The sequence below is a fragment of the Panthera leo genome, chromosome A3 (genome assembly GCF_018350215.1).
Source record: "Panthera leo isolate Ple1 chromosome A3, P.leo_Ple1_pat1.1, whole genome shotgun sequence".
In the NCBI taxonomy this organism is placed as follows: domain Eukaryota; kingdom Metazoa; phylum Chordata; class Mammalia; order Carnivora; family Felidae; genus Panthera; species Panthera leo.
The window spans coordinates 94355779-94379759 of record NC_056681.1 but is presented as its reverse complement, the minus strand read 5'-3'; the positions used below and the strand labels follow the sequence as shown (position 1 = coordinate 94379759).

Sequence of the window (23981 nt, the reverse complement as noted above, 5' to 3'; positions counted from 1 at the left end):
ACAAGACAGGGATGTCCACTTCCGCCACTGTTATTCAACATAGGATTGGAAGTCTTAGCCTCTGCAATCAGACAACACAAAGAAATAAAAGGCATCCAAATCAGCCAGGAGGAGGTCAAACTTTCCCTCTTCGCAGATGACATGATACTCTATATGGAAAACCCAGAAGATTCCACCAAAAAACTGCTAGAATTGATTCATGAATTCAGCAAAGTTGCAGGATATAAAATCAGTGCACAGAAATCGGTTGCATTCCTATACACCAACAATGAAGTGACAGAAAGAGAAATCAAGGAATCGATCCCATTTAGAGTTGCACAAAAAACCATAAAATACCTAGGAATAAATCTAACCAATGAGGTGAAAAACCTATACACTGAAAACTATAGAAAGCTTATGAAAGAAATTGAAGAAGACACAAAAAATGGAAAAAGATTCCATACTCCTGGATAGGAGGAACAAATATTGTTAAAATGTCGATACTACCCAAAGCAATCTACATATTCAATGCAATCCCTATCAAAATAACACCAGCATTCTTCACAGAGCTAGAACAAATAATCCTAAAATTTGTATGGAATCAGAAAAGACCCCGAATAGTCAAAGCAATTTTGAAAAAGAAAACCAAAGCAGGAGGCATCACCATCCTGGACTTCAAGCTATACTACAAAGCTGTAATCATCAAGACAGTATGGCACTGGCACAAGAACAGACACTTAGATCAATGGAACAGAATAAAGAACCCAGAAATGGACCCACAAACGTATGACCAACTAATCTTTGACAAAGCAGGAAAGAATACCCAAGGGAATAAAGACAGTCTCTTCAGCAAGTGGTGCTGGGAAAACTGGACAGCAACATGCCGAAGAATGAACCTGGACCACTTTCTTACACCATACACAAAGATAAACTCAAAATGGTTGAAAGACCTCAAAGTAAGACAGGAAGCCATCAAAATCCTTGAGGAGAAAGCAGACAAAAACCTCTTTGATCTTGGCTGCAGAAACTTCTTACTCAACACGTCTCTGAAGGCAAGGGAATCAAAAGCAAAAATGAACTACTGGGACCTCATCAAAATAAAAAGCTTCTGCACAGCGAAGGAAACAATCAGCAAAACTAAAAGGCAACCGACAGAATGGGAGAAGATATTTGCAAATGACATATCAGATAAAGGGTTAGTATCCAAAATACAAAGAACTTACCAAACTCAACACCCAAAAAATAAATAATCCAGTAAAGAAATGGGTGAAAGACATGAATAGATACTTCTCCAAGGAAGACATCCAGATGGCCAACCGACACATGAAAAAATGCTCAACATCACTCATCATCAGGGAAAGACAAATCAAAACCACCATGAGATACCACCTTACACCTGTCAGAATGGCTAACATTAACAACTCAGGCAAAAACAGATGTTGGCGAGGATGCGGAGAAAGAGGATCTCTCTTGCATTGTTGGTGGCAATGCAAGCTGGTGCAGCCATTCTGGAAATCAGTATAGAGATTCTTCAAAAAAGTAAAAATGGAACTACCCTATGACCCAGCAATTGCACTACTAGACATTTATCCACGCGATATAGGTGTGCTGTTTTGAAGGGATACATGCTTCCCCATGTTTATAGCAGCACTATCAACAATAGCCAAAGTATGGAAAGAGCCCAAATGTCCATCGATGGATGAATGGCTAAAGAAGATGTGGTATATATATACAACGGAGTATTACTTGGCAATCAAAAAAAATGAAATCTTGCCATTCGCAACTACATGGATGAAACTGGAGAATATTATGCTAAGTGAAATTAGTCAGTCAGAGAAAGACAAAAATCATATGACTTCACTCATATGAGGACTTTAAGAGACAAAACAGATGAAGATAAGGGAAGGGAAACAAAAATAATATAAAAACAGGGAGGGGGACAAAACAGAAGAGACTCATAAATATGGATAACAAACTGAGGGTTGCTGGAGGGGTTGTGGGAGGGGAGATGGGCTAAATGGGTAAGAGGCGTTAAGGAATCTACTCCTGAAATCATTGTTTCACTATATGCTAACTGATTTAGATATAAATTTTAAAAAATAAAAAATAAAATTTAAAAAAATGATCCAGAAGTAGAACTTCTTGAGTTCAAATGAATCCAGCTGTAATACTTAGTAGCTATTTGATCTTAAGTTACTTAGCCTCTGATCTTTAGTTCCTTCATCTTTTAAATCATTCAATAATAGCACCTATATTATCAGACTGTTATGGAGATTAAATAGGTTGCTATTTGTAAAGAAGTTAGGATGCTACCTGGCACACAGAACATGCAATGAAAGTGTATGTTAAATACATTTTTTAATATTTATTTTTATTTATTTTGAGAGAGAGAGAAAGCATGGATGTGAGAGTGGGGTAAGGGCAGAGAGAGAGGGAAAGAGAGAACCCCAGGCAGGCTCCATACTATCAGCACAGAGCCTGACACAGGGCTCAATCTCACGAAATGAGAGATCATGACCTGAGCTGAAATCAAGAGTTGGACACTTGGGCACTTGGGGTACCTGGATGGCTCAGTCAGTTAAGTGTCCAACTTTGGCTCAGGTCATGATTTCACAGTTCGTGTGTTCGTGTCCCGCATCGGGCTCTGTGCTGTCCACTCAGAGTGTGGAGCCCACTTCAGACTCTCTCTCTCCCTCTCTCTTTTTTGCCCCTCCCCCGCTTGTTCTTGCTCTCTCAAAAATAAATAATTTTTTTTAAGAGTTGAATGCTCAACTGACTGAGCCACCCAAGGCACTCCTATGTTAGATAATTTTTTTTTAAGTTAGAGTGCTAGGAAGAATAAAAACAAAAACAAACCCAAAAAAACAAAAACAAAGTATGTATTAAATCATTTAGAGTTTTCTTTTTAAGTACAAAGTTAAGTTATAAATAGGTTTCCTTATACCTGCAGAATACAAGCAGAAAGAACCAATAGGAAGATCTCAGTCCATCCTGTACTTCCTTCACCCCTTTTCTCCACAGTCTAATGTGTGGTAGACAGACTCTTATCCACGTGACTTCCAAGGATTAAAGCAAGAGGGAGATAACATCTCTATAAAAATACTTAGTACAAGGGTAGAAAGTAGTACACAGTACTGGAAGAGGCTAATAGCACCACGTATCAGTCATAGCCTTAAAGCATCCTAAGCCTTATTGGAGACTTACTAAGAATTACTCCACTTGGAGACACATTAACACTAGATGGCCAGGTACTGCTTTCCAGCTGTCAGAAGACTTCCAGAGGACATATGATGGGGAAGACCTGAAATGAGCTCCTGTGAACCTTGCAAAGTGAGGTCAGGGGGCAGAACTTTGAGGCTTGTGAGGATAAGAAGATGATATTGAAGGAGTGGGAAATAAGGCCTCCCTGAAAACAGCACTGCTCTGGACATAGCAAAAGTCCTTGATTTTTATTACTTTGCATGAGGAATTTGGCCAGCCATTTATGTAAACAATAAGGATAACTATCTCAATATGCATGCAGCTATTGGGGGCAATAAAGATTTTGATGAGAGAACTATGTCAGTAGTTATTTGTTTTAAATCTCCCTTTTAAAATCTTGCAGCTGTTCCCTCTCTAGATCATGCTAGCTACAACAGATTTTTATCATGCATTGTAAAGTATTAGGTCTTTTGTACCTAGAAACTCACTGCTTGTTTGAAGTCTTCCTGAAGGAATGGAAAGTCTCACTTTGAAAAGAAATATGCCACAAAGTACTGTTTGTTTTAATTTTTAAACAATTAATTCCTTTGTTCATTTTTAGCAAGAGAAACCTATCATGGCACAAAATGTACTGGATTCTTCTTACTTGCACTAACTCCCTTCTTGTGTGAAAAAAGGTTATTTTTCCTTGTCTACAAGCTCTTTAAAAAGTAAACTATTTTCAATAAATGGAGACTAATTAAACAAATACCAGTCAGAATAAAATGTCTCCTTTGTTTAAAATCCTCAATCTTTATAAAAAGAAAAAGAAACCTCATTGTAAATTCTCCAGGCAAATGCCACAATAAATTTCTCTGTATATTCTTCTACTTTGTTTTTTTTTTATTTTTAAACTACATGTCAATTAATCAATAAATAATATGTAGCATGAATCTATGTCTGAATATAATATAAAAACTTTATCAAGTAGTAACTTCTTACAAATGACTTCTTTTTCATTCAATGTTATGTCAAAATTTAGCTTATTTGACTGAACTTTTGTTTAGTACTCCATTATATCTTATTTATCCATTTACCTCGATATACCCATCCTTCTTTGAATGGACATTTAATGGATCCCCCAAAACTTGCATTCTGTATTGGCTTATATTCCCTAGATTTCATGCGTATATTTCTTGGTGATTCCTGTAAGTATTCAATTTCAGTGCCTCATCTCAGAGGCAATGAATTCACACTAACAGCTCTGATGAACCTAGAAACCCAGGCTCATATCCAACTACACTGTGTTTCCTCAGGCATCAGGTCTCTAGAGTTCCTGCTAGATACTTTGAGAACATCTGTGTCATGCTATTATGCTCAAACTTAGTGGCCATCTTTAAATTTATGGAACTAACTCTTGCTTCCTAAAGTGGGTCTTGAGAGGTTACTGAGCTGGAAAAGAAATGGAGGAACCACTTAAAGCCACCAGAAATTATTCTTAGTCATTTGGATTCGCGCGCCCCCCCCCCCCGCCCCCACAATTACTATCCATGCCTAATACCAAAGAAAGGACTCCATAGTTACAGAGAGTAGAAGGAAATCTATCAATGTACTATTGGAAGAAGAAAGATGGATTAAGGAGGAAGACAGTTTTGAATGAAATATTAGCATCATCTGGGTCTAAGGAGCTGAGTACTGGGTCATAAGCAATATACTGAATCATAAGTAACTAATTCTCAGTAGACTCCCTTAGAAGGATTCAGCTAGTTCATTTTTTCAAACTAGGCCAGCTGGGTATGGTTTATACTGAAAAATGCTGTCAGTGGCAAAACTTTCTAAAGATCCCCCTGAAAATTCCCTCATCAGCTTAAAAGTCACTTTTTGTCACAGACACTTTACAAATATCTGTTGCTATCTTTCAGAATGTTATCCGTGATTTCTCCATAATAGCCTCTTCCCATCTGAGAAATGGTCTCTGTAGAGGAATGGGCAAGTTCCTTGGTACAGAAATCCCACCTGTCTATGCCTCAAAGCAGTTTGGATACAAAATACCTGTGATTCTAGCAGAAAGAAGCCTGAAGGGGTGAACTAAGCAGATGGTAAATTTTATAACTGAAATCTTCAGATTTTCTTAATCTCCTCTAGTCTGTCCAAATCTTGGAAATAACTAGCATACACTTGAGGGTCTTCTGTGATTCTATTCAGCTATTGTAGGTGCCAAGTGCTGGCCACCCCAAAATGTGCCATTTTGGTATATTAAATATTTTAAATTAAAGTTATTTTAAGAGACACCCTGTACAAGAAGGATATTCAGAACCTCCCTTGTCCCCCCAAAGCAGGAAATAAATCTTCCACATGAAAGATACCCTCTCTGTACAAGGAGGTAAAGACATATTCTTATCACCAGAGATGGGAAATTTGGAGCCAAGAAACCCATGTAAACAACTTGTGTTACTTTTACCAATTTACTACCCCAGCCCAAATTCTGTTTAGAATTCCTTACTAATTGAAGGTCCCAAAATTAAGCTTTCTTTATCCTGTCAGTGCTTCACAGATTTATTGTCTGTCTAAAAAGTATAAAAACTACTTATCTTATTCATTTCTTTAGGTCTTAATTTCATTATTGAGCCTTTGTTCACACATAATAAAACTTTTTTTTTCTTTTTAATCTGTCACTTGTCAGTTTAATTCTTAGTCCAGCTAGAAGAACCTTGGACCAAGGAAAATTTCTTCTGCCCATTCATTTGTTACACACTGTATTAGTGTCTTATGGCAGCTGTAACAAATTTCCACAAACTTGGTGGCTTAAAACAAAAGAAATGTATTCTCTTACAGTTCTGGAGGCCAAAAATAGGATATTAATGTCACTGGAACAAAAATCAAGGTGTAGGCAAGGTCGCCCTCACTCTAGATGCTCTAAGTATATCCCCTTCCTGCATATTATACATAGTATTGGGATAGTAATAGTACTTGCTTTATAGCATTGGTTTCTTGATTAAATAAGTTAATATATATAGAAACTATATAAAAATGTCTTGCCCTTGGGCAACTTTAATAAATGTTGGCTATTATTTGGATAAGAGCAGTGTCCATTCTGAAGTAATATCCAAATGAATCCCTTTTCATAAATGGTAAGTCTTGTGTGTCCAAAGCCTAAAGGAATCTGTGAGACAATCAGTTTTGAGGATAAGCACATCAATTGTAATAGGATGACTACTGAAGCAGAACTTTAAAAATTATGCCAGTTGTTCTCAGTCTACAGGAAAAGGTTTCAGGATATTTTTGTGTGTGTGTGTGAATAATTACGAGTGGCTTCCTTTAGGAATATTAATTCAAAAACTATAGCCTCACATGGGGAAGGAGGAAGAGGATATGGAGGATGAGGGAAGACACAAAATACCAATATTACAATGTTGAAAGGATTTTTCCTTCCTGTGATTTAACACACTTGGTCCGGAAAGCCAGAATTTAGGGGCAGGCCACTGTTCATATAGGATTATGGTACTTTCTGGAAGAGTGAGTTTCAAGATCCCGGATTCTTTTCCCTTCAGGGTCAATTGAAAATCATTTCTGAAAGAATGTCTGAAGAATGAAGAGAAGGATCTGCTGGAGGGTCACTCAGTAACCAGAGTAAAGTTTTATCTTTGGGTGTTGCTAGTTTTCCACAAGATGGGTTACAGTACTACCTTTGGATCTCAGTGCTTTGAATCCTCTGAATTTACTGGAATTTACTTTAGGAAGTTTTCCCTAACCCTGATCTACTCACCATCTCCTCCCAGGCCTAACCCCTGATGTATGGACTCCATTTTCCAGAGATAAGGATGTTTTTATTTTTATTCTAAGACAGGAAGAAGTTTAAACCGAAGGTTTGATAGTGGGGAAGCAGAATGAGGTAAAAGAAAGAGAAGAATGTCATGAAAACACTGGAAACCATAGAGAAATATGAAGAAGCAAAGTACCCAATAGCTTTTGTTCAGTAGGGAACTAGTTTTCTACCTGAGAGAATCTGTAGGTTTGCATACATCTTAGAAACTTGGCAGTTGGATGTGGATGCATTTAGATCTGGGAGAGAATAAATAGACTGTGTCAAATTTGAAACACTTCCAATTACTGCTTGTTTCCTGTCAGAGGACAGCTTATTTGGAGTCCAATGGTGTCGAGAGCTGTCAGCTTGAAGCTAGCAAGATTTGGATACCAGCTGTTCTCACTTCATACCAAGATCCAGAGAGTGGCTAGGATCTTCTGATGAGATCTCCCACATGTCTTTGTTGGTGAGCATTCCTGAGTTTTTCTCAAGAGAGATCTGGCATTGCCGAGATGGAAGAACAGATGGAATGTATGGTCTGCAAAGCTCAGATTACGTTGGCAGATGGGGGTGGAGAGGTGTTGAGGGTGCCAGGAATCTAAGTGGTGACATACCACATTTAGTAAGCTGCCAGCATGCGCATATTTTGTTTAATTAGCAGTTTTTGTAAGTCACAAGCATATGCTTTGTCACTTCTTGTTGTTTTAATGGTAAGCTATTATGTTCTTTAGTGAAATCTTATGTCTTCTGAGTGAGTTTTGCTTATGATCAGTAACTTAGCACCATATGCCATGCCCAGAACCTTCCTGCACATACCCTAGCCCTCCCTCTACCACCCTGCCCCTCACTATCCTGCAAATAGGCATTGTGAGGAGATACAGAGGAAAGGTAGATGCAGATTCTGCTGTGAGCTCTGTAATGGGAATGGAGTAGGAAAATAGGCCAGAAACGGCTCTGAAACAAAAGAATCCAATGCATATCCGGAACTAGGGACAAGCCCTGTTAAATTCCAATTAGAAAGGCAGTGGAAGAGGCTGCAAGGGAGTGGGTAGCAAAGACTTAAAAAATCTGACAGCCAAATCCACACAGGGACAGGGAGCACACTAAGGGTGTAACTAGCAAGAATAGAACCTGGTGCTGAAATGAAAAGTTTCTGAAGTAGGGGCTATCTGTCTGTGCCCTCAGACTGACAGGATCTCACCAATCAATATGTGACCATCAGATGAGGTAGCAATGCCTAGTTCACTAATACCGAAGCTCTCACCCTACTTGACTCTGTGGAACCCAAGTTTTATAATGTCCCCACTTTGTGTCATTCTGGGAATTCTCAGGGGATGCCTGCATGTTCCACAGAACCCTACTGGCATTGCTTGCCTCTTCAGTCAATGATTTCCATCTGCATCACTTACATTTTCTGTTTATTCTTCCAGGGGCCCTCTCTAGCAAATCTGGACCAGCTTCTTTCAAGTTGTTACTGGTATCTGCTGTGTGGCTTAATGGCAATCATAAGCAGAGAAATTTCTTTCAGTGTCCTCAGTTATAGCTGGGACCAGGCTATGTTTTTTAAAAGACTTTATTAGCAGATGAGGAAAGTTAACAACTAAAGGTTGTATCCTACAAGCCTGGATCATAGCTCATCCCCAGAGGATACTTCCTTGCCTGGTCTGCAGTCTGATGCCCTGAGCTAGGGGCCAGTTTATCTAACTCAAATGTACTTTAGAACAGTACTTCTAAAATTTTAATGTGCATTTAAGTCACTTGGGAATCTTGTTTAAATGCACATTATGATTCAATTGGTTGGAGGTGGGGCATAAGGTTCTACATTTCTACCAAGCTCCAGGGTATTACTGAAGACCATATTTAGAATACCAAGGCCTAGAGCATGCCCTTCTTGCTCAAACTTAAGGTCGTGTAGTAAGAGACCTAGGAAGGGGAAGGAAATTCTTCTCCTTTAAGGCTAAGGTCTGCTACTACTTATTTCCTTTATTAGGTCCACTCTTACCTGGGACAGTTGACAATAGCTGCCCCATCTCTACCTTAAGGAGATTCACAATACAATAACATAGAAAATCATGACATATCCCAGCATTATTCATTATTAACTTACTCAGACATGAAACATCCATTCCTTGATTTTGGCTGTGCTTAGCCAAGATCAAGCTAGTCTTTGGTCACTTCTAACTTAAAGTGAAGATCAGCTTATGACATTCTTGGACAAACTTGTTGAACAAAACACCCTCCCATCCCCACTCCTTTACATATGGACAAGAATAATAAATGCACATAGGATAATCAAACCAACCATCCATAACAGACACACATCTCCAAAAAAAAAAAGTCCAGAAAATATAACCACTACAACATACATTCCATTTGAGCGCAAGTCGGGGAGCAGCAGAGAGAGAGAGAGAGAGAGAGAGAGAGAGAGAGGGAGACACAGAATCTGAAGCAGATCCCAGGCTCCAAGCTGAGCTGTCAGCACAGAGCCTGACACGAGGCCTGAATCCACAAACCATGTGATGATGACCTGAACCAAAGTTGGACTATTAACTGACTGAGTCATTCAAGTACCCCAATTCAGTTCTAGTTTAAAATATTTGAATTCAAGTTCAACAATGGCGAGCTGTTTTAATTTGCATAAAGAATATACCCAAGTTGGTCCTTCTTTTAGAAAAATAACCACATGCCTTAAAGTTGTATTCATGTTTGCCTTTATATTATGCTAGGAAATTGACTGTATTACTTATCCCCTGTGATATAATACATTATCCCAAACATAGTAACCTAAAAGCAAACACTTATTATTTCATAGTTTCTGTGAGTCAGGTCCAGATTGCTGACCTACAAGCTATGAAATTAGTGAGTTTCTCACTAGGCAACATCAAGGGTTGCAAACTCAATGGAAGGCTTGGCAGGAAAAAGATTAGATTTCACACTCACATGATTATTGGAAGGATTCATTTTCTCATGGGCTGCTGGAGTGAGACCACAGTTCCTTGCTCGTTGCTAGCTGTAGGCTTCCTTCAGTTCCTTGCCATGTAGGTTCCAAGTTTATCTCCATGTAGGCAACTCACAACATGGCAGCTTTCCTCATCAGAGTGGTTGACTGAGAGCGCAAGAGAGAAAGAACGCAAGTAAGAGAGAAGTCACAGTTATTTGTTACCTGATCATGGAACTCTATCCCATCATCTTTGTTATATTCTGTTGGTAAACGGCAGGTCACCAGGGCTATCCCACCTGCAGGAGAAGGGATTAAACACAGGGTGTCAATACCAGGAAGCAGGGATCATTGGAGGACATCTCAGTAGATGTCAACCATTTGAAAATATCAGTTTTCTGACTATTGATCAAGTTAAAAAAATAAGAATCATAAGTCAGTAACTTCAACTGATTTCTTCATCTCATCATTACCTGAAAACACCTAACATTAACTATCTTTATGGGTAACTGCTCCCTTGCCTGCTACTCCCCTTCAGGGCAGAACTCTGAGGAATGAAGTAAAAGTGTTAAAGAGTCAGTATTACAGTCCCTTCCAACACTAGCATTCTAGGGTATTTTTGACATAATTTCTAGTATACTAGATATTATAGGGGCTCTGTAGTTTGTTGACTTGACTTTAGTTAGCTGAGAATTATAAAGACAATATGGTAACAAGATAAAAAGGAAACACAGGATTAGCTTAAAAGAATATAGGATAATTTCATGCATGTCAATTTTAATGTAATGGGATGCCCCCCTACAATTTCTACTGTCCTTTTCTGATAATTATCACTTGACATAATTAAAATTGCTAATGAACAAAAATCCCTTTGTCTGTACTATGACTTCTTCTCTAATACCTCAGCATGTCTTCCTACAGAATCCTTCCTTTTCTTCCATTCAGCCTCTTGAGTGAATAATTGAGGGCATTCAGAAGACAGAAGAAGAGAACTTTATAAAGGCATTTCTGTTCTTTCCCTTCTCTCAGGATGCATATATCCCTGGAAAGATTATTATTTTTCTCTATTTATGCCATATTGTTCCTTAACCATCTCTCATAGAAAATATTTTCCTATTTTTCTTTAAAAGGAAAAACTTTTCTAACACTTCTGAGGAACACAGTATGGATTTGAGTAAGGAAAAGATAGATGACAAGGTTTTACATGCCAAAAAAAGTACTTTATAGATGCTTCCCTTTCACTGACTTGAGGACTGGAGAATCTCAGAGGTGAGAAGAGCAAGCACTTAGGATTTCCAAATGAGATTGAGCTAGGGTGGGGTCACCAGGGTCTTCAGAAATTTTTCAGCCAGCTCAAAACATTACTAAGGTCAGAGTTATAAGTAAGGGTTTTCTTAGTTTTCCCTCTTCTGAAAATTTTAGGCTAAAGTGATACTACAACTTTGTCAAGGGGAGGAACATAAATGCTGACACAAGAGTTTATCCTTGCCTGGGGTGACCACCAGTAGAGAAAGAAGAAGAGGTCCAATCCATCTCCTAACTGTTCAAGCATTCAAGGTTAAAGGACTGAGTGTATAGTGGAAGGAAGATGAATCCTAGAGGCTGTGGGGTGCTTTCATGGCCACAGAAATCCTGGGTTTGAGGCACAGCTTTTTGATTATAGGCAAATTACTCAAGCTCCCTGAGCCTTGTTTTGCTCATCTGTGCAATGTTTTAATACCCGACAGACTTTTTGTTCATTTTAAATGGGATGAGATACACAAAGCTCAATAAGTTGTAAGCATTACTGAGTAGTTGATTATGAGTGAGAACATATGATATCCTCATGTTTACTATTTATGTCATAAAGACTACTGAGTTTACATTTTCTACATGTTCTACTGAATTATTCTTTCATTTATTCTCTCAAAATCTATTGACATGTACTAGGTAACTGGCAATATTTTAGGGCAATGTTTCTAAACAGCAGCAATTTGACATTTTGGGGCATCTAAGTCTTTGTTGTAGAGGGCAACACTGTGCATTGCAGTATGTTTAGCAACATCCTGACTTTAACCCACTAGATGCCAGGAGGACTACCTCCCCCCACCACCACCACTGTTGTGGCAATGAAGAAACTCTAGAGACTGCCAAATGTCCTCAGAGTTGCAAATTGGCTACATTTGAAAACCACCATTCTAAATGGGATAGAAAAGTGATTACCTGCAGAAGTCAAGCAAGTGAGTAGATAGTTGATTTCAAAGGCTAGTGAAGGTGATGCAAAGGAGATCCACAATTGGGACTAAAATAAAGTGAGTGAAAATCAAGAAAATAGATAAAATTACCTTTTGAAAAATGTACAAAATAAAAGAATAAGTTCACTATGGATGAAATCCTGAGGAATACTACCAATAAAAGACTGCTAGAGGTCTTTCCAAATCCATTCTCCCACTGTCCCATGGTAATAAAATTATAGCTGTTTTCATGCCCATCATGCCAGAGACCACATTTTCCAGCATCTGTAGCTCCATGGCTGACTGACTGAGTTTAGGCTCTGGGAGAGGAGGAGAGGTGATGTGCACAACTGCTGGGTCATTTCTAACTTAGAGGTAAGTTGGCTGGCTCAGGATGCCACTCTTCTCCCTCCCACTAGCTGAAATGTAGACAGAGCTGTGTCTCTGCTTCAGTTAAGCAGACAAGAACAATTCAATTAGACGCCTCAGCAAGAAGATGAAAAAGCTGGGATCCAAAATCTGATATGAGAGGCAAATAAACTTACGTTGTGTTTAATATTTTGTATCTGTATTTTGGCATCTAAATGAACATATACACATTTAAGGATTAGATAGAGTTCAAGTGTTTATATAGGAGTTGGAGACTTACAGATGTGAAGATCCAGAAAAGTGTGGTGTTAAAAAAGTCAAGGAAGTTAGAGGTCTTCAGGAAGGAAAAAGTGATTAACAGTACCACAGAGGTAAGTCTGGTTAGATGAGGGATAGAAAAATAATTATACAAATGCTGGCTCACTGAATACTTTGGTGGTATCAGGAGAGTTCAGAACACAGCACAGTTCGGCAACAGTGAATCTCTAACACATTAAGAGTAAAATGGAGATATGAAATAGAACATGGTTACACAGGCAACACTTAAAAAAATTAGGTAAGGTGAGGAATTAAATATGAAGGAGCTTGGGGAGACAAAAGGCTGATAGCTCAGAGCTTGGAGCCTGCTTCGGATTCTGTGTTTCCTTCTCTCTCTGCTCCTCCCCCGCTCTCGCTTGCTCTCTCTCTCTCTCTCTGTCTCAAAACATAAACATCAAAAATAAAATTAAAAAAAAGAAAGGGTTAATTTGAAAAATGTTTGTAGTCTGAAATAATTACAGATTCATAAGAATGTGCAAAGAAGCATACAAGTGGTTCCAGAACCCTTTACCAGCCTCTTCCAGTATTAAATCTTGCATAACTGGAGTATTGATACCAGGAAACTGACAGCACAATCTAGATAACTTATTCAAATTTTACCATTTATACATATACTTAGTGTGTGTGTGTGTGTGTGTGTGTGTAGCTGTATCACACACTTTTTTATCACATGTGTTTCTTTTTGTAATCATCACTACAATCAAGACACTTAGCTGTACCATAAGACTGGAATTTAGCACACGAAAAGTTTCTCAACTTCATTATTAGAGAAAGGCAGATTAAAATCACAATGAGATATCACTTTATACCTATCTAAATGACTAAAATTAGAAAGGCTGACCATACTGAGAATGTAAAATAATTGGAAATCTTATGCACCACTGGTGTTGATGTAAATGATAAAATCAATTTAGAAAATGTGTGGCTGTTCTTAAAAACTTAAATATATGCCTAGTATTCAGTGCAGCTATTCTACTCCTAGATATTTACCCAAGATAAGTGAAAAGGATTTATCTGTACATAAACCTGTATACTAACATTCACAGTAGTTTTATTTATAATAGATAAAAACTAAAAATCACTTAAATGTTCACCAACAGAATAGACAAATTATGTCATATACACACAATAGAATATCACTCAACGATAGAATATAACTCAACAATGAAAGTAAATGAAGTATGGATACATGCAATAATATAAGTGAATTTCAAAATGATTATGCTGAATATAAGAAACCAGAGAGAAAAGTATATAATGTATCATTCCATTAATATAAGATTCTAGGAAATCCAAATTTAACTTATCTATAGTGTCAGAAAACAGATCAGTGGTTGCCTTGGCTTGAGGGATTGGAGAAGCTGAAGGTAAGAGGTGGGCTTGGCAGAGGAGGTCTTTAGTGGTGACGAGTATGCTTATTATTGGATTTTGATGATTTAATGGGTGTATATGTATGTCAAAACATCAATTATATTTTGAATATATACTGCAGTTTACTGCATCTCAAATATACCTTGATGAATTATAAAGATCAAAACAAATAAAATATAAAGGTTTTTCATTAGATCAAAGATTCATCGGGTGGCTCAGTCAGTTAAGCTTCTGAAACTTGACTTTGGCTCATGGTTCATGAATTCAAGCCCCACATTGGGCTCTGCACCATCTGCTTGGGATTCTCTCTTTCTCCCTCTCTCTCTGTCCCTCCCTTGCTGGTGCACGCTCTCTTTCTCTCTCAAAATAAATAAATAAACTTAGAAAAAAGAGATTAATTGGGAGCCTGGAGCCCCAGGTTTATACAACAAGAAGGAACCAGGAAAGTCTAATAGCTAAAACTACAGGCAAGACCATGAAGTTAGAAAAATTTGATGATGAAACTCCATGTGAGTCATAACCATTGAACCCTCACTGCTGTTTCTGCAGAACCCCAAGCTCCATAGCCTTTGTGAATAATCTCTAATTGTTTCTTTTTGCACTACTACCTGGCTAAGGTATCCTATTGTCATGCTTTGAACATACCCCCTAACCTCCAGAGAACTATCTACCACCTTTAGATATCTGCCACGTTTGCCTCTATAATGGGAGCTGTGACTCTGCTCTCACCATGAACCATATCAAGGGGACATTCTTCAACACACGGGAAGCATTCTCACTCTGAGTAGCCAAGAGAAGACAAAACCACAAATGACTCACAGTTTCTGATGGTATAAGGAGCCCTTGAGTCCTAGCTCTCTCTGTCTTACTTCTGTGTCCATCATTCTGTATATATATTCCTGGCTTTCTATTAATTAGGGACACAATGAACTACCCAATCCTGAATCTTCCGCTATTTATATTCTGTCCATTTTCACTTGCAAGATTTGTTTCTTCTGTTCCCAGGTATGTGTAGCAGACATTTCATCTTAGAGGATGTAGGAATAAACTTGTTTTCCCCCCTTTCCCTAATGTCTTTTTTCTAACCCTCTCTGGGGAAGCAGCCAGATCATTCTTATTTATTATCTTCCCAGTACTACACTCTCTGCTAGGCCACCTCTCCCCCTAGTGGTACTTCATTTAATTCTCCTATAGTTAGCTAAAAGCCTATGCTTCAGACTAGCATTCAAAATGTTGACTGCTATTTACAATATGAAGTATATTTTATATTCCAATGCTTTTCACACACATACACACACACACACACACACATATATGGAACGAATCAAAATTTCAAACAGTTTATTAAACATTTTTGTGCAATATCCTGCAGAATTTTCTATATTACTCTCCTCTCTTTTAAGAAAATGTTTGTATTACCCACTAAATTGATTTAATGACATCGAATGACTGTAAGTTGCAATCCCTGCTTTGAAAAAACAGTACTTTTGACTATTATTAAAACTGAATTCAACTTATGATCTATTAATAGGTATTTCTCCCAAATATAGATACACAAACAGGCACACAGAAACGTGTGACCAAATAACTGCCTGATGAGCTGACAATCCTATGACTTTATTTTCATACATTTACATACAAATACTTGGAAAAGCCGTGCAGTAAAGAAACCTACTTAACTCTGTATACTTTAGAACTTCCTAAGGAGTATTTCCAAAATGTATACACACAACAAAATTGTTGTCCATCAGTAGCTCACGAAATGAGTATTGCAAAGAAAGCAATTTTAGAGAATTCTTTTTTAGACATGTGGGAGAAATCTATAAATAAATCCATGTGTTAAATATACACATAAATTGCAGAGATCTACATGGTTGATGTGCTACGGTACCCTGGAGGTGCACTTGAAAAACTACTTAAGAAGAATGGACAAAGGTGGTTTGGTGGTAGGAGGTTTGGAGGTGGAAAGGGAAGAACTCTGTTAAAACTCAAGGGATGAGGGGTGCCTGGGTGGCTCAGTCGGTTGAGCTTCCGACTTCGGCTCAGGTCCTGATCTCACAGTCTGTGAGTTCAAGCCCCACGTCGGGCTCTGTGCTGATAGCTCAGAGCCTGGAGCCTGCTTCAGATTCTGTGTCTCCCTCTCTCTCTGACCCTCCTCCATTCATGCTCTGTCTCTCTCTGTCTCAAAAATAAATAAACATTAAAAAAAATTAAAAAACAAATTACAAAAAAAACTAAAGGGATGAATCACCAAGTTACATTCAGAGATATTAGGAAATAGGGTGCCTCAGTTCACCTAACTCTTATCCAGATGTTCTTTGTAGGTGCTATTTCTATCAAATTGTTTTGCCTCTTGAACTCTAGATGAGAGTAAAGTCCATGACAGAAACACCATCAAGAGGCCCAGGAGCCTGTGGTGATGTGCTGATCCAAATGGGAAGGTTTTGTCCAATTCATTGGCTTACAATGACTGGCAGAAATCCACATCATGACAGGTTATTCACAGTCCTCAAAACAAACAGGAATTGGGTAAATACAATGAAAGCAGTAAGCACAATAGCCAGCTGACAACTACTGAAAGTCTGGAAGACAGTCCAAGAACAGAGGCAGGTATGGTACCTGTGGCAATGTGTGAGTACCCAAAGAATAAGATTCAATCAGAAAACAGGCCAAGGTCAGAACAAAACAATGAGACAATTAAGTCACGTTTATTGCAGCAAACTTCTGTTGGAGTGCCTTCCTGCCCCCCTTCACTAAAAACTGGGTCACATCCACAGATCCTACTTAAGAGGTGAGTTTGGCTCCCATAGTAACACTACATGACTCAAATTCTTTCCCTCAGCTGACTAGACTGAGGTGAATACCCAGTCTTAGCTGGAATAATCAGATATTCTCCTGAAAACAAATTTGTTTACTGAAAATGTACTTAAAGTTTTGAATCCCTGGAGTGAAAAGTTTGGTAGAATGAGTTAGCCATGTCACCCTGAGTTATCCCAAGGGCAAGGAAACTGATTGGCTAAAAGAAATCGCACCCAGTGAAATAAAATAGAGAAAAGGAAGAAGAAATTAACCTCATTTCCTAACTTTATTTTTCCCTTTCCTAGTCCTTCAGCTATCTTCCCTAATCTTGGTGCACTGAGATAAATCCACATACTTCCCAAAACCTCCCCCTTTGCTTGAGTGAGTTAGAATGCATGTCAGCAGCTTATATCCAAATAGTCTACACTGAGTCAGCCTAACAGAAGCCTATGTGTGTCTCAGGCAAGGCACTTACAAGCTGTCAGCAACCCAGCTGGACTCTGAAAGAAGAAATTATGGGGACTTCAGATATTGGATATAACAAAAAGTTTTTTGCATACATGTTAGGCATCCAGGGCTCCAACACAAATTGGAGAACCCACACCTTCTTCCCTGGTGTAGGAGTAATTTTTAGTGAGAGAAAATAAGAGATTATTTATTACTATTTATTATTATTATCATTGTTGTTGTTATTATTAGGAGAGAGAAGCATTTTTATTAACTGCATTGGAACTACCCAGAGGGCATTATATTATGGAAGGTTCAGTGGGAGAGAAGAGATAGAGAGAGAAGAGATAAAAACTGCCTGCCTACCTTTGTTCTAGACTTCTAGATACAAAAGTTCATAAGAGTTCACTAGAAGAAATAAATTTATGATTATTCAGGATATAAATGGTTATGAATACAGACTATGAATTTAGCAACAAAGCCTCCGTGATTAGTATTTTAGGAACTCAAGCATGGCTCTAGGTGTAGTAGACAATATTGACTGACTTGACAAAAGCCATTATTTTTAAATTCTGAAAAAAAAATCTGATCTTGGGGGTACCTACGTGGCTCAGTCAGCTTCCGACTTAGGCTCACGTCATGATCTGGTGGTTCATGAGTTCAAGAGCCTTGCACTGGGCTCTGTGCTGACAGCTCAGATCTCGAAGCCTGGAGCCTGCTTGGGATTCTGTGTCTCCCTCTCTCTCTGTCCCTCCCCCACTTGCATGCTGTCTCTCTCTCCCTCAAAGTAAATAAACATTTAAAAAAAAAATCAGGACCACCTGGGTGGCTCAGTCAGTTAAGTGTCCAACGTTGGCTGAGGTTATGATCTCACAGCTGGTGGGTTTGAGCCCTGCTTCGGGCTCTGTGCTGATAGCTCAGAGCCTAGAGACTGCTTCAGATTCTGTGTCTCCCTCTCTGCCTCTCTGTCCTCTACTCATGTTCTATCTCTCTCTGTCCCTCAAAAATAAATAAAAATGTTTAAAAAAATTTTATAATCTGATTTTGTATGGAAGGCAATTAAGTCCAGTCCCAGGAGATGAATCCCAATTGGTCACCACAAATTATCGCAATTTCAAACATTTTTCTGGTGGTTAGTTTAAGAATAGAACTGTTTTAAGGAAGAGAGTGACAACTTCTAATGCTCTACCTGTAAGCACTATAATCATAAACCCATTCATTTTTCAATGTATTTTATAGAAGTCAGGGTCCAAGGAAGATTGTAAATTAAAGAAAAAAAATATCAATGATAGCAAATGATTACAGATGTGCTCTTCTAAGATCTTCAGATACCACTAAGGCTGTTAGTATTACAAATAGGAGGAATGTGTAATAGAATGTGTACGTGAGTAATGTCTTTTTCTATAAACAACACAAAGGTACATGAACAGGGACTATATACTGATCATAAACACACTGGTGGGGATGTACATTTAAGAATTTTCCCTGGGGGAATAAATAACATTGGACAGAGGCAAGACCTAGAACTCCTCCCATACCCATTGTTCTTCATATTCTTGCTATGAGATAGGAGCACAAAAGCACACAACATGGAATGAAGTATTTATTATTGCTCTCTGCAATCTCAGGCCATGTAATACACAAAAAGAACATAAAGTTAAATGAATAGGGAGGAGAAATGATCAGAAGGAAGGGTCAGGTTAGAGCATAGGGGGAGACTATTCCTTTCCAGGGTAGGTTTTCACACTTGGTCATTAGTCCATGATGAGCTGCACACAAAACTCAGGCTCCTGACGTCCCACCAGACCTAGTCCTTGAACTTGCAGATATAAGGTAGCATCGCACCGCAGTTATAATCTCTCCATTTCAGATATCCTAGAGAGACAGAGGAGCTCAGGTAGATGTGGCTGGTGGAGCTCATGAACCCAAGGTACAGGCAGCCCAGATTCTGGCGTAGGATTCACAGCCTCTCCCTCATCCTCAGCAGTGTCCTACTCCAGGGGAATGGGACTCAAAGAAAGGAGAGATGAGAAGGGGTGGGAGAAGATAAACCAACCCTACATTTTCTTGCTCAAGGGGATTCTCTGACGGTCACACTGAGAAATAGGGAAAAAGAGGATGGAGAGGTCTGGCAGAAAGGAGCTCCTCTGTTACTTACCTGTGCTTGCTGACAGACTCCCACAGTAGCCGGGGTTTGGGTTGGTGGAGGGGTGTCTCTCCCAGGCAAGGTAATTCAGCACATCCGTGCTACTCCACTCCCATCCACCTGCATTGGGCTCATAGCCCTAGAGAGGATGGAGTCTAGTGAGGTTGAATGGCCATTAAAGGGCTCCTTGCAGGAACCCCTCCCCAGCATCATGGAATTTGGTCTGCTCCTCTAGATGCTGCCTGGGAGCCAAAGCTCTCCTCTGGGAGACTCCTCCTAACTCCTTGCTCTTATTGACAAATCCTGAAGCCCATAAACACAAAGACCAATAGACCCATTCAGAGTAACCTGTCACTGACTGAACAGCAACGAGTGATGCATATGTGATTAGCTTCTGAACCTCAAAGACAGTGTCTGTTCCATAGAGCAAAAATGGATCCTCTCTTCATTTAGGAATCACTCTACACAATATGTGTAGATTCTGTGAAGCTCAGAGAACTGAATTACATGGCCTCACGTGCAAATTAAGAAGCAGATTAACTTCAGCAGAGGCAAGAGACTTCCACAGAACTCAGCTGTTCAGCTGGCCACAAGGTCCTCCCTTTTCCCCTAATATCCTCCTGTATCTTTGAGCTCCAAGGCTCTCTAGGGCATTTACTGGGCAGACACAGGGGACAGGGAGTGGGCTCGGGTGGCGATAGCAGCTTGAGAGGTTATAGACAGAAGATGTATTCATACCTCTGTGGGATCATGGAGCCCCATCCAGATGTTTGAGTAAGTGTTCGCACTGTTCTGTACTAGGGAGGCCACAAAGGATGCCTCAGCCCCACTGAGCACAGACACAAGGTGTCCCGAGGGTCTCTTCTGGCAGGCCATCTGTGTGGGGAAGGGAGAGACTCAGGGGAGGCCTGAGACATCACTGGGAGACGGGCAGTGCAGAGGTAGGGGAGAAGAGGTATACATGCAAAAGATGAGGATGCTCACCGTCACCCCCAAGGAACTCTGGAGAATGGAACCCCCACCACCACCAGGTCTCTAGTGTACTTGCCCTTAAAACCCCGACCTGCAAATCCAAGTACTCACATCTGCGTTCATCCAGGATTTTGGTGTCATAAACAAGGCATAGCAGTGGGAGGCATAGGCCTTGGAGCCTTTGGGACACCTGGTCCGTGGAGTGGGCACTTCCTTTGGCGAGTCTTCTCCTAGGATGGAAGGACACAAAAGAGAGAGAAGAGGTGAATAGGAGACTGGGGATCAGGGTGGGAGGTGACCTAGAGGAACATCTATGGGGTCAGTGCTTTGGGAAGTGATGCCAAAGTCCTGACTGCCTCTCACCACTGCCAACACTTTCAGGATTTCTTGTTCTTGAACCAGCCCCACGAAATGAGGAAACCTCTCCTTTCTTTTCATCTTTCCCATTCACAGTCCAACCCTTCCCCGCTCTAGGATACACATTCTTGCCCTGGGTCCTCATTTTCCTTCCCCTTATTTTATTTCTGTCCCTTCACACTTTCCTCTTTCGCCTACCAACATAAATGAGAGTGCACTGACAAGAAGCAAAGGACCTCCTTGCGGTGCTAGTGGACCACTGTGATGCCTGCCACCCCTGGTTACCCTGAAGGATGGTGTGGTGATGGACGAGTTACAGGCCATTTCATGGTGTGGGGATATATGTCACCAGTACCACGAGAGTCTTCCTTCTCCTCTTGGCCCTGAGCATTCGCAAGGACCCAGTGTTAGAGGCAGAGAAATCTCACCTTGGACCTGAGACAGGAGCATCAGGCAGGAGAACAGCATCCAGGACATGCTGGGGAGGTCCGTGTGAGGCCGCATCATGTCTGTGACCTGAGGAAGCAATCAGATTTCACTAAGAGAAGTGTGATCAGAGAGAGGACATATAGAGATCCTTGTCTTTCCTTTGTTAGTCTCCTAGGAATAAGTTCATCTTAGTGACATCCATCCCCTTGTATAGCTCTGGAAAGAACTAGAAAATCTGTACATGCTCCTACCCCATGAGACCTCCCAAGCCTGCCTGTGCTGAGTCTCAGAGCTCCTGTATCTGACAGAGATCCTCCTGTATCTTCCCCCAAATATGTACAGTATAGCCCTTGCCATGGTCTCATCTTCTGTCAGCTTCCACTCACCTGTCTTGCAGGGATTTGCAGTGGTTTGTCATGTCAGAGAAGACTGTGCTTTTATAAGAAAATTAGAAGGAGGGGCACTCAAATGAATAACCGGAATGTGGAACCAGAACAAGGGTCATGGGGAAGGGCTTGGCCTGTATTCCAGGAGATTCCCGCCATGGGGAGAAGTGTCTTCCCAGTAAAGCCTGGGAATTGCCACAGATGTTACCTCTTTCCTGTTAACACGCCAGCACTTTCCCCAAGAACAGGTGAAGTTTGAACTTTCCCTGTTCTTTGCCAAATACTTTGTTCTGAAAAACTTAAGGCAGGGGAGGCAGCCCTATGGCAGAAATTCTGATGTACATAGCTTAGAAAATATAGTAGCATTGGATAGTTAAGGAAAATGTCCAGAGTGTATTTGATTAATCAGTCAAAAATTCATTCCTGTAAGCATATATACGAATTTTTTTAAACTTTGGCCAGTAAGAGTAAAAACTTTGTCCAGAAAAAAACAAAAAACAAAAAAAAAAAAAAACTAGTAAGTATAAATCGGTGGGTATAGGAATTGGAAGTGCTGGTGAGTGCCAAGTATTGGGAAAAGAAAGTTGAGGGAAAAGAAAGAATTGAAACCAAGAACACGAACAGGAACAAGTTCAGAGCTGCTTCCTCAATATTATGGCAAGGTGTGAAGGAAGCGTGGAGCGATAGTGTCTAAGTCAGAAGGAAAGCCGGGTTCATAAGGAACAGCAGGTAGGCTTGCCATCTAGCTGTCTCTGTGTAGGAAGACTGAGAAATAGTTCCTCAGTTTAGTTCTGTACTCAGAAGGTAGGTACTCTGTAGGTAATCTGATACATCAAAGTAGCATTTCCATTGTGAGTTCCAGACCCACGGGTGTCTTCAAGACCCTTTCAGAGGGACTGTGAAGTTGTAATTTTCATAACAATACTAAAATGGTATTTGCCTTTTTTACTGTGCTGACATTTGCATTGATGGAGCAAAGGCAATGGTGGTTAAAAGTTCTGGTGACATGGCATTAATCAAGGCAATGGCATCAACCTGTATCCTTCATTTCCAGGCATTTACAAGAAACAAAAAAGACATTTCACTTAAAACTATCCTTGAGGAATTTGATAGAACAGTAAATACATTTAATTTTAGTAATTGCAAACCTTGAATACATTGCTCTTACTATTTTGTGTGACTAAATGGGAATCTGCGTGCTAAACTATAATGGTTGTCTTGAAGAAAAGCATTTGTAACATGGAGTTTTACTCCACGTTTTCATGGAACACAAGTCTTGAAAAACGGACTAGCAGAAAAACTTTAGTTATATGCATATGGGCATATTGTTGATATTTTTTCAAATATGATAAAAACAAGTTAGTAAATATTTTTAAAATATCTGTTTTAATACGTAGTATTATAAATAGTAAATCATATGAATAAAAACTCTTTGGAATCCAATAATTTTTAGAATGTAAAAGTATCCTAAGATCAGAACAATTTGAGAACTTCTGATTAACATTAAGCTATCAATTTCTAGAAAATCTGGACCCAGATTTCACGTTACAACACGGGGATACAATCTCTAGTCTAGAAACTCTACAGGACAAATGATTCCATATTCTTAAACATGGAATTTAAGAAAATAATGCAATATAACACACTTAAGTTTTAAGAGATGTTCCAATCAAATATAATGTATGAACTATGTTTAAATCCTAATTTGAACAAATCGAATGGGAAAAATAATTATTAGACATCTGACTAAAAGTGAACATTGAAAATGTTATGTGATTATATTGCTTTTAGGTGTGATTATGGAATTATAATTATATTATTTAAGTGTTCTCATCATTTAGAGATACATAAAATACTTAACAGACGAAATAAGTTGTTCAGAATTTACTTAAAAATAATGCAGTGTGACGGGTTTCTGGGTAACTCAGTCCATTAAGCATCTCTTGATTTCAGCTCAGGTCATGATCTCCTGATTTGTGAGTTCAAGCCCTGCATCAAGCTCTGCACTGACAGCACAGAGCCTTTTTGGGATTCTCTCTCCCTCTCTCTGACCCTCCCCTGCTTGCTCTCTCTGTTTCTCTCAAAACAAATAAATAAACTTTAAAAGATGCACAATAATCCAGTGTAATTGAAATATAGGTGAAATGAGAGCCCATGAGGTGAAGGTATCATTGCTTGGTGGTAGATACAGAGGTTCATGGTATTATTCTCTTTGGTATAAAAATTCTTTTTTTTAAATGTTTTTATTTGGTTCTTTTTTTTTTTTTTTTTT

At 39.3% G+C, this 23981-nt stretch overlaps 1 protein-coding gene across 7 annotated transcripts in view; it reads right to left on the bottom strand.

Moving 5' to 3' along the window:
* The window catches only part of LOC122215074 (lithostathine-like), a 419576-nt gene that overhangs the window by 178003 nt on the left and 217592 nt on the right, over positions 1-23981 (bottom strand). For 5 of the 7 annotated variants that reach the window (XM_042930242.1, XM_042930243.1, XM_042930248.1 and 2 more), the window contains 5 exons: positions 21323-21410; positions 20649-20767; positions 20304-20441; positions 19578-19704; positions 9905-10070 (listed from right to left, as the gene is read on the bottom strand). In XM_042930242.1, coding sequence (XP_042786176.1) covers positions 9988-10070; positions 19578-19704; positions 20304-20441; positions 20649-20767; positions 21323-21410 — 555 coding nt within the window. In that variant the 3' untranslated portion in view covers positions 9905-9987. Of the gene's footprint in view, positions 1-9903; positions 10071-19009; positions 19295-19577; positions 19705-20303; positions 20442-20648; positions 20768-21322; positions 21411-23981 lie in introns of those variants that run through there. The other 2 variants (XM_042930244.1, XM_042930245.1) reach the window with 2 other exon arrangements.